Consider the following 14,974-nt stretch of genomic DNA (forward strand, 5'->3'; position numbering starts at 1 on the left):
TAGGAGGTTAAACCACATATTGAAACTTGATAAAGAAACTGAAATGAAAACTGGGTTTCTTTCTTAGAAATAGATCTTGCTTAACTCTGAATGCCAGCAAACGCCTTGTAGTGAATAATTTCCTACCAGCCATTGACTACGGTGACATTATTTACACGAACGCCCCTGCCAGATCCTTGCATGTGTTGGATGCTGTCTACCACAGTGCACTAAGATTCATAACTAGTTGTAACTACTGTACCCATCACTGCACCCTGTACTCCTTGGTCAGTTGGTCATCATCTACACAAAGGCTCTCACACTGGTTCAATTTCATCTATAAATCCCTCCATGTTCTGCTACCTTCTTATATCTCCTCCCACATGTCACATTATCAGTGCAGTTACAGCGTGCACTCTCAGGACATCATTACCTGCAGCTTACCCTCAATGCGGACTGAACTTGGCAAAAAGGCCTTTTCCTGCTCCTGTAACCTGGAACACCTTGCAACAAGAACTGAAGCTGTCAATCTTAATTTCTTTAGGGAATTGTAAACATTTGATAAGGTCAATAGAAAAATCAAAGCAAATATGTTCTTGTTTATATGGCGCCTTGATTTACTGTTTTATAATGCTACTTTTATTTTAATTGCATTTTTACTGTAGATTATTGTTGTTTGTACTTTTTATGTTGTCTGTCTAAAACATGTCTCTCTTGTAAAGGAGTCCTCATGACTCATTGAGACTAACCTGTATAAATAAAGGCTGAATGAATAAAAAAAGAGCTTAAAGAATTGAACAATTAGGCTTTGTTGGTGAAAAATTGACATATTTAATAAAATGTTTAAATATTTACATATTTTTGCTCTTTTTATCCCTGTAAATATTTTGGGAGTATTTTTGAAGTTTTTATTTGATGAACTGGTTCACTGGTTTTCTACTAAAACTGATCTATTAATTGCACATCTGTATCTAGGTGTCTGTTTATTTATGTCTTATTTTACAATATATTGTTTGAAACCCAAATACTACAACTTCTCTAAACCAGTGCTGTCTATATGTTTTCACAGTAAAACATTTTGTTTGTAATATTCATCTAGTCATATACAAGTCATTTTATGCACAAGTTATATAATAAAAATAAATATTTCTCTGCCTCAGCAAACTTTCCATTCACACAAAGCTGTAAGAAAAGCTTTAAGGTGTAGGAATAATGCATTTCAGCAATATATCACAACACAAACTTAAAGTAAATTAAATTAAGCTTGAAGCATTAAATAGAATAACAAACCCAAGAACAGCCAAAATACGACTGAAAAACACTCATACGCTGCTTAAAATTCAAAAACGTGATTAATATTTGTCTCCATGCATCATCCAACCACTAAATATTCATCGTTTGGCAAAAAAAAAAAAAAAAAAAGGTTCAACTGCTTAAATTACACCCATACTCCAACATGCCCACTTGATGGCGACAACAACCAAAAAGATTCTTCCACATTTTGTTGCTTTCTGACCTCAAGTCACAAGGAAAACACAGGAAAATTAAATGTTTTTATATTTCATATTACTCTAAATCTGGAGGTTTATACGTCATTTAAAGACTGGCGTCTGGTGGCTTCACAAAAATAAAAGGCACCTGAAAACCAAACAAAAAGAACACATCTCTTGTAAATCCTCGAGTTCCTCGCAGCCACTCTGTGTGATGAGCTTCACACATTTAGGGCTCAGGCCCCCAACAAACCCTACTCCTCTCTCTCTCGTATCCATTTGTGTACTTTTCAATCCCAGCGTGATTTCATTCAAACATTATACCAAGTGTTGGAGAAAAGCTCTGCTGGAAAGGTGAAGGGTATCTGAAAGACCGCTGCAGCATAATGCCCGATGCAAACAAAGAAAACCAGCATGGACTTGATGAATACAGTTAATGTAGCAAGTCACTCAGCTTGTGAGTTAAGATTCTGCACAGATGACAAATAACGCAAATGCTACCTGCAACAGTCCAAGAACAAAAAAAAAAAACATTTCCTGCCGTAATCACGATGTACCAACAGATGTGATGAGCTTATCTGGTAAAGCTGTTGGTCCCATCAAGTCCGCTAGGCGGTATCTGAGCATGTTTCCAAGAAAACCTTCAAACAGAATGAAAGAGAGAGAGAAGTGCTTCCTCACCCAGCCAGCTCCTGTTCAGGTACACGGAAACAAACACTGGGGGAACGGTGAAGAAGTCCACCACCGAGTTCACCTCCAGCCAGAACCACAGCTTGTCATTAGCAGCAATGAACTGCGTGGCGAAAGATCGGAGGCGTTAGTTTAGATACAGAAAAGCAAAACGCTAACGTTGGAATGTCTTCTATTTGAGATGGTACTCACACGCAGGCCGAAGTAAAGCAAGAAGAACACGTTGAATGCCATGTCGATCTGCAGAGTGTAGTCTTTGTAGAAGTACTGGCAGGACTCAATGGGCCTGTTAGACACAAGAAACAAGGCGTTTTATTCCCAAGGATAAATACAGAGTAAAGTAGGCAAAAACATTGTAATATATGTGGAAATATATAAAATGGACTTAAAAATGCATTCTTCTTTTCCTGAAAATGCATTTAACATTTTGAATAACTAAAGAGAAACATGTTTTTTTAAGTGCAATAATTGATATTCCCCAATGTTTGATTTTCTGCTGAGAAAGGGCATGCATTCATTGTAACAAGCAAGAACTTATATGCCTAGTTAACCCTTAAATAACTGCAAATCTCTCCGAGGAATGTGAGGTGCTCCAGGTGCAACGACTCCTCGTGAAAATGATGCTTTCCTCTCAGTCTTGCATTTCTCATCACAAGCATTATATGCAAGTATCTGGTCGAACAGGATGGAAATGCAGGGCCAAAGCAGTCGTTTAAGGGTTAAATGCATGCAGGGTTCGTGTCGTCTTTTATGAGATCAGGCAGCCATAGCAAGCGCTAGCAATGTAGTGCAGTCTCACCCTCAAAAAGCTCGTATCTGGCACAAAAAATTCAAATAAAGAGACATAATTAACCAAGTAATATGGAAATGTGTTAGGTTAGTTTGATTGTGCACTAAAAGTTAGAAATATTCTGATTTATTGAAGACAAGACAGTGGAGAACAGTTAAGTCAAGGCACAGCTCGGATGTAGATGAGTTTTAGTTTTTTTGAATGAATAGCTGAATAAAACACAATCAAAAGGTTATTAAAAGTATGTTAGTTCTGTTGAATAAAAATGGGCGGCTGTGGCTGAGTGGTTAGAGCAGTCGTCCTCCAATGCAAGAGTTGGGTTTGATTCCACCAGCAGTCACATAATGTCCCTGGGCAAGACACTGAACCCCTCATTGCCTCAGATGTGTGTCCCATCGGTGTATGAATGTGATAAAGCTCTGATTATTCTTTGTAGAGATCTAGTAGAGAGCTGTATGAATGGGTAAATGAGGGCACAGATTGTGTTGTAAAGAGCTTTGAGTGTCTTGATCACATAGAAAGGTGCTATACAAGTACAGTCCATTTACCATTTACCATTAAATTTGGCGATAAAATAATCAGCCTAGAAAATGATCAAAATTAATCAACGTTTTTCTGCAGCAATTCCAAATTATCTTCAAGAAATTCAACAGTCAAGCTGATAAGGGAGACATTTGAGTTTTAAATAAGACTTTAGATGAAGTCAGAATAAGAGGAATAAATAAGTAATCCAGGTCCTGAAAGCTGTGGTTGTGCATCACCTCATTCTTCATTTCTAAATCCTGCTCAGATCAAGGTCAAGGTTCTTTATTGTCATTCACATCACATGTGGTACATGTGGTGGAACGAAACTGTGTACACAGGGTCACAGACGAAGACATTTTTACCACTTAAAGAAATAGTTCGAATCATTTAAAGTGGGATTTTTGTAAAAAGGGTATGAACAATTAATATGTTGTATAAAGCCTTTTTAATATCCTTAGTTTATTTAAAATAATAATAATAATAATATATAGAAATCAGACGTGATATCGGTGTTTGAAAAGAACCTCAACATCAAGGATTTCTCAACTTCATGCGAATGATTTTTAAAAATCCTTTGAAATCATTATAATTTCACAGTACACAATAATTCCAGCAGAAATGTGATGAAATTTGTGCCTGAAGTGCCCCAGGCTGCACTGGAAAATCTACAACTAGCTGCTGCCGATGCCATTTGCAAATAATCGTGAAATTCCATGCAAATAATTGTGTAAAGTGAAACCGACAGTGACGAAAGGTTTGACAAATCTGAGGTTCGACATTGGAGACGTTTTAAGATGGCAGCAATCCACTTTGGTCTTGGCACTGCTCTAATATCTTGGCAATCCAATCAAAATTAAACCATTTCTCCAAACTGAGGTTATTCAAAGAGCTTCCTATAACACATATTAACTGTTTTTAATCTAACCAGCTGCTGCTGCTTGTTTCGGCTGCTTCAACACAGCGAGTGAATTTGTACAAATATCAGGAAATTGTTTTACTTTGGATGTCGTTCCGGACACAACCTGGGCTCCAACATGCAGCCACAGGATCACAGAGCGTGGCACTGACCGCCAGGCTACAGCCCTCCTCTGTGCCAATAAATACTATTTAGATTTGTTGTGCGTTTCCTTGACTGAAGAAGCCTTCTGGATCGAAGGCGAAACGTTTCAGCACAAAAAAAAGAAAGAAACCGTCCAGATGACCCAACTGAAAAATGTTGGATTGTATACCTGGAATATTGAGCATGGACTTTGTTATCATAGCAAATTGTTTTATTTAAAAAAAATAAATAAATAAAAATCACACCAATAACACTTTCTGATGAAATACTGCTTTTATGGAGCTCATGAAGTGGGATTACGCCTGAGGGATTATACTTTTGAATTGATCTAATCCACAGCAGGTTGATAATTAGAGGTCTGATGTATTGAGGACTTCAGCATCTTCATTGATCGTGTCTTCTTCCTTCTTCCTCTTCTTTCGGCTGCTCCCTTCTTCAGGGGTCACAATAGTGAACTAACTCACACGAAAACTTGGCAATTGTTTTTAATCCGGATGTCCTTCTTGACGCAACCACAGACCCCTGAGCTACCACAGACCTCTGTGTGGAGCAGGGAGCTGCTATCTAGGGCGTCAGAGAGCATGATAGTGGGGGTTTAGGGCCTTGCTCAAGGGCCCAGAGTGGAGCAAATGAGAGTGGAGGCAGGTGTGGGTGCTTCATCTTTCCCACTCACATTTTGACGTCGTTCTGGGGACAGATCATGTCATACGGAGCCTAATTCAGGTGGTTTTCCCTTCCAGCTGGTAAATCACATCAGCTTGTTTGCCTAATTTGAATATCTAGATCATTCTCTACTCATGGTTCGAGTCCCATCACGTCAAGCACAATGAGGCATTTTCATAGTTTCTGACCATGCACTAGAGAATTACTGCGTATTGTGGATGCGGAACAACAACCTGTCTTTTATATTGAAGTTTCTACCACTCAGCTGAACACTGCTTCAACTCATTAACCCTAAAAGAAACATTTCAACACTGAGCTATTAAACAGCAACATAAACTTGTTCGTCAAGCCAAATGATAAGCAGAACATGTTCAATCAAAAAAGGTTGGATTTCAAAAGGGAACCGAATCGCTACTTCGCCGTTTGTTTAGCGCGGACTCGCTCCATCGCAGTTGTTCAAAATAAAATTGGACATGACGCACGAGCCGCACGATCAACATGGAATTTTTAGTTAAAAATAATTATTTTAAATGATTTAGCACCTCTTGCACCCTTGTGCAGCCCACACTGCAGGATAAGCTTCCTCCTGCAGTTGATCTTCATGCAGAGCAGAGAAGTGGGCGTGGCCAAGAGCGCTTGCAGGTGGCTGAGAGCTGGTGAGGCAGGGAGCTGAAATCATGACATTCTGTGCTCTTTTACTGCATTTAGAAACATTGTTTAGAATATTGCAAAAGGAAGGGTTTAAAACACCTATATATATATATATATATATATATATATACATACATACATACACTAAAATAAACTTCTACTTGTACTACTATTCCTACTTGGCAGTTTTTCACGTATCGCGGGGCTTCAGGGTACGGATCCCCTGCAATAAAGGAGGGACTACTGTATTTAATTTTTGCTTTCATATTTTAAATAACACTATATATTTTTTAAACAGCTGTAATGTAAATTATGCTTTAGAAAAATGTCTATAATTGTAAAAGGAAGAAAGAAATAGACTGAAACAAAAACTCTTGCTACTTCTAAGAACAATCCCTTTAAGCTAGTTCGGTCCTCATTGAGGCTCAGTACATCACAGTCCCTGCAGGATGACGGACCACACGGCACAGGCAGAGCTGCAGAGCTACATAACTGCGTTTCCGTCAGGTTTAGAACACTAAGCCTGTTACGCATCAGAAACCTTTCCCAATCACAGCAGGATGGGTCACTTTGTGCCTCTCCTACGTTCAGATCAGCTCATGTATGAGATTCCTGCTGATGCTGTATGTTATTTGAGGCTTTGCAACTTTCTGTTTAAAAAATGTTGCGCATACGTAAAATTCACAGAGGATGAAAGGTTGCAGAAATCCCTCATCAAGTTGTTTTAACCAATGTTGCGGAGACTCTCATAGCTGTTGCATACAAACAAGTAACAAGGAGTTTGGTGACGTTTAATTCAAAAATACTTTATTGATCCCAAAGAAAAATTAAATGTTGTAACTCATCCTCGTTTGATTACAGAGTTGTTCTAGATGCTGATGGCTGTGGGCAGGAAGGATCTTTTGTAGTGGTCTGTCTTAGAGCAGATCTGAAGAAACGCTGCAGATGGTGATCCGTCTAAATTGGCCTTGGTGAGGTTTTTTTGGTCTTCTTGGGCAGCAGGACCATCTGAATGTTGGTCAGAACTCCTCCCTGAGCGATGGACACTCCTCCCAGCAGCTTGTTGAGCTCCTCGCCATTGCAGACAGCCAGCAGCATGTGCCGGGGGCTGATCCTGGTCTTGTCACGAGCTGCGTTTCCTGCCAGCTCCAGGATCTCAGCAGTCAGGTACTCGAGCACCACCGTCAGGTAGATGGGAATGCATCCACGGTGCCTCCTTTTCAAATCATTTGGGATTTGGGGCTGTAGCTGAGGCATTATTTGAGCTTTTGAGATGCTCATCAGCTGCTCCCGGTTGTAAAAAACAAAACAAAAAACAACCTTGTTGTTATGGTTACACATCATAACAAATGTCCAAAAGTAAAAAATTTCCGTAAAAATCCTTCCAACTGCACAGCATCCAATACCAGAGGAAATAATAATTTAAAATAGAGTGATTTACATCCAGAAAAAGAGAAATTAAAGTTTTCAAAAGCAACATCCCAAAATGAATGTAACAGAGCTACTCCAACATGCAGCCACCTTGAGCGATGCAATTCTAGAATTGCAAATACCTGAAAGGATGGACCGATATTTACACACAAAAATAACCAAAATACTCAACTTAAATATTTCATCTCACTGAAGGCTACCTGCTGCATGTGATCGGTGTTTGATATCATTATCAGCCACTGCAAAAAGACAAATTATGGGTAACAATGCATGTGTGTGCGCACGTGTTTTCAGTCTAAAACACATATGAAAAGCAGTGAGTCATACGCATTTCTTCAAAGAATGCTAGATCTTTAAACGTGTCAGTTTTGACAACTCATTATTCTTTTGTTTTGTTTTTAACCAAGACATGGGTCTGCATAAAAGCAAGGTGCATCAAAACATTTAGACCATATTAATCCATCTATGTTCTGAGATTTTCATTCTTGAGTTCTATTCTGGAAAATATATATACTGTATCATTGGTTCTGCTTTGTTGATGTGTCACTTCCTGTCAGGTCAACTAGTCCATGATGGACAAGCTGACCTGACAGGAGCCTCAACAACCTCACAGGACTAATTATCAGAAGTGTTGTATCCGTTACATTCTGCTGGTGCCAAAAAAGCAGGTGACGCGGCGCCAAACTTTGGTTTTAAGTACAAGGCTTGTTGTAAGGGATAAAAGACTCCTTGAATAATAGAAAAACCTGATCAAGGCAGAATGATAACAGGAAGAGGCTGCAAAATGAATATGCATGTGAGATACTGAACAGGTGCTGCAGCTTCATTCCTCGCTGTTGAGTCTATGATGCAAGCTCCCACACACGTGCACACGCACGGTAAATAGAGGATGAAGGTCATTCTTCATAAGGTGAAAAGGCATTGAGGGCCACTAGTTTTAAGAACAGAAGGCCACAGGTGGCCTCAGTGAGGATGTAACACTACCTGAGCTTGTCAAGATAATGAAATGAGATCTTGCCTGCAAACCACAACAAAATAAGCCCAGCCCTCAGCTGCCATGTGATCTTATACGATAACAAATAACCCCAACACTTCTTTTCAGTACCTCGAGACTGATTACACCAGTTCATAGCCCATTTTCTTCCCTCTGCCTTCACATTGTTCCCGGTGGGCTTGACAAAAAGCTTTTATCTTTGTGTGTTTTGCTGTGCTCCTTAATGGAACTTCCTGTCCTAACACAAGCAGACTGCAGTAACACTGAGCTGTCACATGCAGCTAAAAGGGCCTTTCACTTCCTCCCCTCTGATGAGTGATAGTATTTGTTTTCAACAGGAAGTTTGAAGTTTCCTACACCAATTGTAGAGCTAGTGCACCAAGTACCTAAGAGGATAACCTCATCCTTCTCTTCTTATTTACTGTAGTATTTAAAATTCTCAGAGTATACAGTTAAAATGTTGGCAGCGATAGCTTGACGCTTGGACCAAAGTGGCACCAGTTACATTATAAAGAATATCAGTGCACCTACTAGAAAAGAGGTCTGATGTGATCAGCTTCTCATTCAAATTGTACTTTTTGCGTGGGGGGGGGGGGGGGGTACTGTAAGTACTTTAAAACACTGTGGAAAAACACTGACGTCTTCTCTTGCTGGAGCATTTTTTGGCTATGTACACGATTGAATCGGACAAATTCTAATGATGCTACGGACCTAGCAAACTGAGAGGAAAGTACCGTATTTTCTGGTGTATAAGTCGCATCAGTCCAAAAAAAAAAAGCATCATGAAGAGGAAAAGAACATAGATAAGTCACTTTGGCGTATAAGTCGCATTTATAATGTGTCACCACTGACCCCTGGGAAACGTGGGCTGGTGTCGTGCCAAAAATCAGGCACGGGAGCGCGCACGGGAGGACTCACCGTTGCAGTTCTTTGAAATTTAAAAAGATTAACACTTAAAAACAATTATTTGTGTGCTCGACATTAAAGCAAACGTGTGTCTCAGGTTAACTTTTCCTTAATAAATGCACTTTAACGGTCAAAACAGCTTCATTTTGCCTGGGGGGCACGACGGCTCCCCCGGGGCCCAGGCAAAATGAAGCTGTTTTGACCCTGAGCTTCGGCGCAGCGCGGCGCGTGATCCGTGGCCCTGGGAAGCAGCGAGGTGCAGGCGGGGGGTGTCTCACTGTAGGGCTCGGTGGCTCGCAGCTCCAGCCTGAGCCAGCCAGACGTGGGGGGGGGGGGACGTTCCCCACGAAGGGGTATCCTCTAATATCGTGCAGCCATCCCTTCCACGGGGATGAATCCCCAGGGAAGACTGCGCAGACCCCACCCGTTTACAAACTTTCTTTCTGCTACTTGAGTAACGTTTTGGGCTGCATATTTTATTACCTGCAGTTTGTAATCTGAAAAATAGGATTTTTTTTTGTTTTGGGGCATTTTGCTTGTGTTAAGTTTTTCTCAGTTGTCCTTCCATCCATTATCTTTTACCCACTTCTTCCTTTTTGTCTCCAAGTGAATGTTTGTAGGGGTGTGTGTGGGTGTGTGTGTGTGTGGGGGGGGGGGGGGGTAGCTGCATAAGGTAATGTTTACTCTGGTTCATGTCAGTATGAATGAACATTTAAAGCGTTAGTCAAAATATGGAAATAAAACGTATATAAAATCGTTTTGGCGTATAAGTCGCAGGACTGGCTGATTTATGCAAAAAACTGACTTACACGCTGGAAACTACGGTAGTTTTCCAACAACGGAGAACACGTGTACATTATGGCATGTTTCAAAGGTGGTTTTTGACACATCACCCCTCAATGAAACATCAGTGGTACAAGTTGTTTCTTGAATTATTCTTAACCATACCAAAGCTTTTGCAGTACAAAAGTGGTTAATTAGAAATCAGTGTGGTCACAGGTTTATTTGCTGCCATTTAATTTATTATCAAATTATTTGAATGTGCATTTTTACTTGGCCTAGTTGATCATTTATGCTGGTGTAATTTGTACTTCGTATGCTGTACTTGGCAAGACTGACTGAACAAACAGACACTGCGTTACAATAAATTAGGTTTAGACTTTCTTGCTCGTTTCATAATTGTTATCTGGTCATTAGAGGGATTCATCAGATTTTATCTGATTTACTGGTTTAAGCAGTACAGTGCAAATCAAGATAGTGAAAAGGCAAATTTCATGATGAGCTTTAAATAAAAGCATTGCAGTTTCACCAAATGGATTTTCCTGTTTAGGCAGCATTAGATCATAATACAGATGGTGTAATTAGCTGGTGCTCATGTTTATTTTTAATTAAAGAAACCTGCTCACAGATGAACTTGTATATTATGTAAAGCCACTTTGCTTTCAACAAATAAAGGCTGTGTTTGAGACTGTCGTCTTGTTTCTCGAGGAAATTTCTTCACTTTCGAACAGTGTGATTTATAAAACTGATGCAACATTATAGAATTACGATAAAGCTGCATCTCAGAATTAAACGAAGAATCTTTAAATTTCAGCACGCACCTTACATTGTATTTAATAGTTTACAGCAGTGGCACAAAACAGGTTAACTGTGACATATGATGGATTAACTCCAGTGCAATACTTACTTTGAAGAATCGATGAAGTATATTACAAGGGCTCCAATACTGAGTGCAAATACGAGCACCACCTGGGAAAAATAGAGAAAAGAACCGGTTTACTAAAATTGCAATGATTTTAAAATAAAAGATCATTTAGAACAAGCGGGGGAAAAAATTCAGATATGAATGACAGAGAGACGTACTGCATTTTTCAGACTATAAGGTGCACCAGATTATAAGGTGCATTAATTCAGTTCAATTCAATTCAACCTTTATTTAGACAGATAAATCACATTGAGCTTCGAAGACTCATTTACAAGTGAGATCTGTTTAGACAGACAAAAAAGTAGTGAAACTGGACACATGTAGGAATTGGAGGCAAAAAAAAAAAATCCTATTAAACTCTTCTTGGCTGAGAAGAAAGACTAATATTGAAATAAAAAACACCTCGCACATATAAGCACATGGTAACGCAGACATTCCGCAGAGAGGAGAGACGACGAGAGCGGTGAGATGTCCATGGACGCTCTCGAGGGCACTGTAAGAGTTCTGATAAGGATGGAATAATCAACCAGTTCCCTCTGGTGAGATCCGTAAACATTCTCGAGGGATGTCAGGGAACGGCCAAGGACAATGCAATGAGAATCCAGGAGTCCTGAAATGATGACAAAATATTTATTCAGCTGGTTTCCTCAGGTTGTTCAATGGAATTCCTCAGGGGGGCAGCGCGTCAGATTACATGTCCTCCAGGCGAATCGAGATGAGATGGCCTGCAAGGCCAGCCAAGGGACCCAAATTCAGATAAACAACGTTTGTTTTTGAAGTCAGGCAGAACTTTAATTTTTATTTGCCTTGAATCTTTGCTCGCCTCACGTAGATTCCGATAGATCCAGATTAAGAGGACACACCACTGATCCGTGCCTGAGAATATTCCCCGAGATTTGATCCATCTTGCCAGTGGGTCCAGTCCGCTAAGCAATAGAGTCTGGGTTCAGGAGACACGAAGCAAACCTTCACATAGGTGGCAGTCTGACCAGGCCAGATCAGCTGTGACCGTCTTCTTTGTATGTTGATAAACCAGGAGCCAGACAATTCCAAAAACAGGAAACCCGTTATCATAAATCAAATGATATGCAGTTTTGGCGTCCTCGATTGACAGCAGAGATAGACACATCACATTCCACCTCCTCCAGAGACATGTCCAGCTACAGACGTGTCGTTCAGGCAGTTCAGCTCGCCTGAAGCTTGTCTCAAAAATTTTGTCCACTGCGTTGAGAGACCAACTGACCAGATCCACAAAATTATGGTTCAGAAGAAATGTAGAGAGAGGCTCAGAAGCAGTTTCACAGACAGGACAGAGCAGCAACGCAAAGTGGAGGAGGGAGAGGAGGGGAAAAGCATCCGACCTCGGCAAGAGCAAGTGGTGAAGTGAAATAAGTTCATTTTGCAAGATTTTTGAGCGCCGTGTACCAAATAAAATCGGTTCGAGGTCAGTAAGCACAACAAGAATTAATACATAAAGTGCACTGGATTAGAAGGCTCACTGTCGAGTTTTAAGAAAATTAAAAGATTTTAAGTGCACCTTATAGTCTGAAAAATACGGTATGTCAGTATCTAAAAGATATTACAGTTCTTAATGTGTTTTTTTATACTAATACTTGATTTTTAGTTCTAAATAGACACAGGTTATCACAATAAAACAGCCAAAGGTTCAACTTCCCAGGAAATTGGTATAGAAAAAGGAAGACCGTAAAATGCAATACTTTTATTTTACAGCATTCATGAAAAACAAAATGTGCAAAAATCGCAGATACTCCCCCGTCAAGCACAAACTGGTTAATTTAGGGTTTAGAGCCAAACTGGGCAGCTCGTGTAAGCCCGTATTAAACACACACAAAGTAATCGGCAGTTTGGTTTCAGACTGCAGGAGACACAAATAATGAAGGATGAACCTGGACCTGGAGCTGATATCACAAAGCAGAGCATCGTTTCAGAGACGACCATGAGGCATGTTGCTGCTCAACAAACATGAGGTTCAGAGGTGTTAGTGAGAGCACAGAAAGAGTTGTCAGGTGACAGTGCTGACACTGACAGAGCCAAGGTGAAACTTAATCACCGATGTGTTTGCCAAAGGAAATCGCACTAAACTGTAAGTACAGATTGTTCAAAGTAGCTTCACCTGAAGGATTAAAATAGCTTGATTAAGACGCACATTATACCTTAGAAACTCTGGAAACCAGAAAACACGATTCAACGAGTCAACTGTTGTGATGGATTTACCCCACCAGAGGAAAAAAAAAAAAAGATGGAAGATTATCAGAAATTGTCATCTAACTGGAGCAAACACTTTTCAAAGTAGGTTGAAAAGCAACGAAACGAGAGCAGAGTTCACAAGTTAATGTGCTTCCCCCCGCTTGTTACAAAACTGGATTTCTGTTATATGGGTTTAAAACAACACAATTTCCAGTGTAACGTTAAATGTACTGCCTGAAATCAAAAGCAGCACAGCTCAGTTTAATTATTGTGAAACCAGTGTCCTAATTTCCTCTTTCAAAGCCTGCGCTGTTGTGGAAAGAGCCTCGACCCTCGGAGACACAGATATGGACAGAGAGGTTCTGCTGGACAGCAGAACAAATGTCTTTACCTGGTTATCTGCGTCCCTGCCTGACTTTATCTATTTAGAATTGACACAATGGCCACCCTGAACAAGAAACCAATGGGCATGCATAATGAATAAGTCCGGCCTAATTCATTTCCATGATGTGAAATTGTATTGTCAACCTTCAATCACTGATCTGGCTCTGTAATGACAAAAAGCTCCCACATGCATTTTTTATCGGCACCTCGTCTTTCAAAGCTGGAAAATCTCTTTATTGCCTCCGACTGTCCCAGTTTAGGAACTGGAAACAATGCTGGTGCAACCCTAGAGATGCTAATCCCGCCGGCCGACGACTCAGCCGTGGCCGTAAAGAAAGGCCGCAACGAAGAGTCATGATTGCGTGTGTCAATCAGATGTCAGCAGATGGTGCCAGCATGCATCGTTCAGCCCAGCGTCTAGATAACGACGCATCACATCTGGATCTGACGCCTCTCTGCCGGTTGTTGGCAGATGGCTCCGCCCACAAGGGGGCAGAGTGAGCTCAGGCTCCCAACAAGGCAGGACCATAGCACAACAGAGAGCTGCCAAGACTCAAGTCAATTTGCATCTATTCCTGCCAACACACCTTTCACTTAACGCTGCTTTCAATTTACAAGAAAGGAGGAAAATCATTTTACAGAAAATGAACATGCTGACGTTATCTAAAATGTTCAAATAGTTGATCAGAGCACAAATCAATGCATGGACAGACTTTAACGTTAGTCAGAAATCTTATTAGGTGAGGCCACAAGGTACCGAATACAAGTCAAAATAAAGTTTCTGAAATTATATAAATCTAAATTAAATCTCTTTAAATTAAGCAATTTTAAACTGTAATGATAAAAACAGAAACTAATATTTTTGTTAAGCATCTCTCTAAAACCCGGTTGTCACAAATGTTTGGGGTAAGCTCTTGAAATCAAGTCGCTTTTTTTTATTAGTTTTTTTTTTTTTCTAACAAACCTGACCTAAATGTAAAGTTTACAAAAAAATCCATTGAGAATAAATTAAAGGTCTAGATTTCCTGGAAAGAACTGCCAGAGTTTTAGACTAAGATCATTCTTTGATGAAAACGACAGAGTTGAAGCCATTTTGATCAACTCTTAAAACGTTCCGCTCAGTCTCATGCAAAATTGTTTAATGTTGCTCAGAGCTTGTGTTGTGAATGACTTTCAGCTACTACAAAGGAATGCACAATATTGAATTTTTGGCCGATATCCGATATGCCAATATGTTAACTTATTTGTCCGATAACCGATACCAATATTTTTTGCCTAGACCTACGTACAGAGACTACACAGCTTTCTCTGCTGTGGAATTAAAATACATTATTCTGCACGGTCTTTGTCACTTTGACCTGCTACCAAATGCAGATGCCAAAAAGGGGCTGAAAATGATGCAACACTTCAACTTGGTATGTGTAATGTCAAATTTAATCATGACATTTACCCTCTCTTTCATATATATATATATATATATATATATATATATATATAT

At 39.9% G+C, this 14,974-nt stretch overlaps 1 protein-coding gene across 1 annotated transcript in view; it reads right to left on the reverse strand.

Annotated features, from left to right (window-relative positions):
* LOC119424021 (calcium-activated potassium channel subunit alpha-1) overlaps positions 1-14,974 on the reverse strand; it is a 123,948-nt gene that overhangs the window by 59,228 nt on the left and 49,746 nt on the right. The window contains exons 3-5 of the mRNA XM_037691478.1: positions 10,867-10,928; positions 2,352-2,445; positions 2,151-2,262 (exon numbers count right to left, since the gene is read on the reverse strand). Of these exons, the coding sequence (XP_037547406.1) occupies positions 2,151-2,262; positions 2,352-2,445; positions 10,867-10,928 (268 nt within the window). The remainder of the gene's footprint in view (positions 1-2,150; positions 2,263-2,351; positions 2,446-10,866; positions 10,929-14,974) is intronic.

The sequence above is a fragment of the Nematolebias whitei genome, chromosome 17 (genome assembly GCF_014905685.2).
Source record: "Nematolebias whitei isolate Nwh7 chromosome 17, NemWhi1, whole genome shotgun sequence".
Lineage (NCBI taxonomy): Eukaryota > Metazoa > Chordata > Actinopteri > Cyprinodontiformes > Rivulidae > Nematolebias > Nematolebias whitei.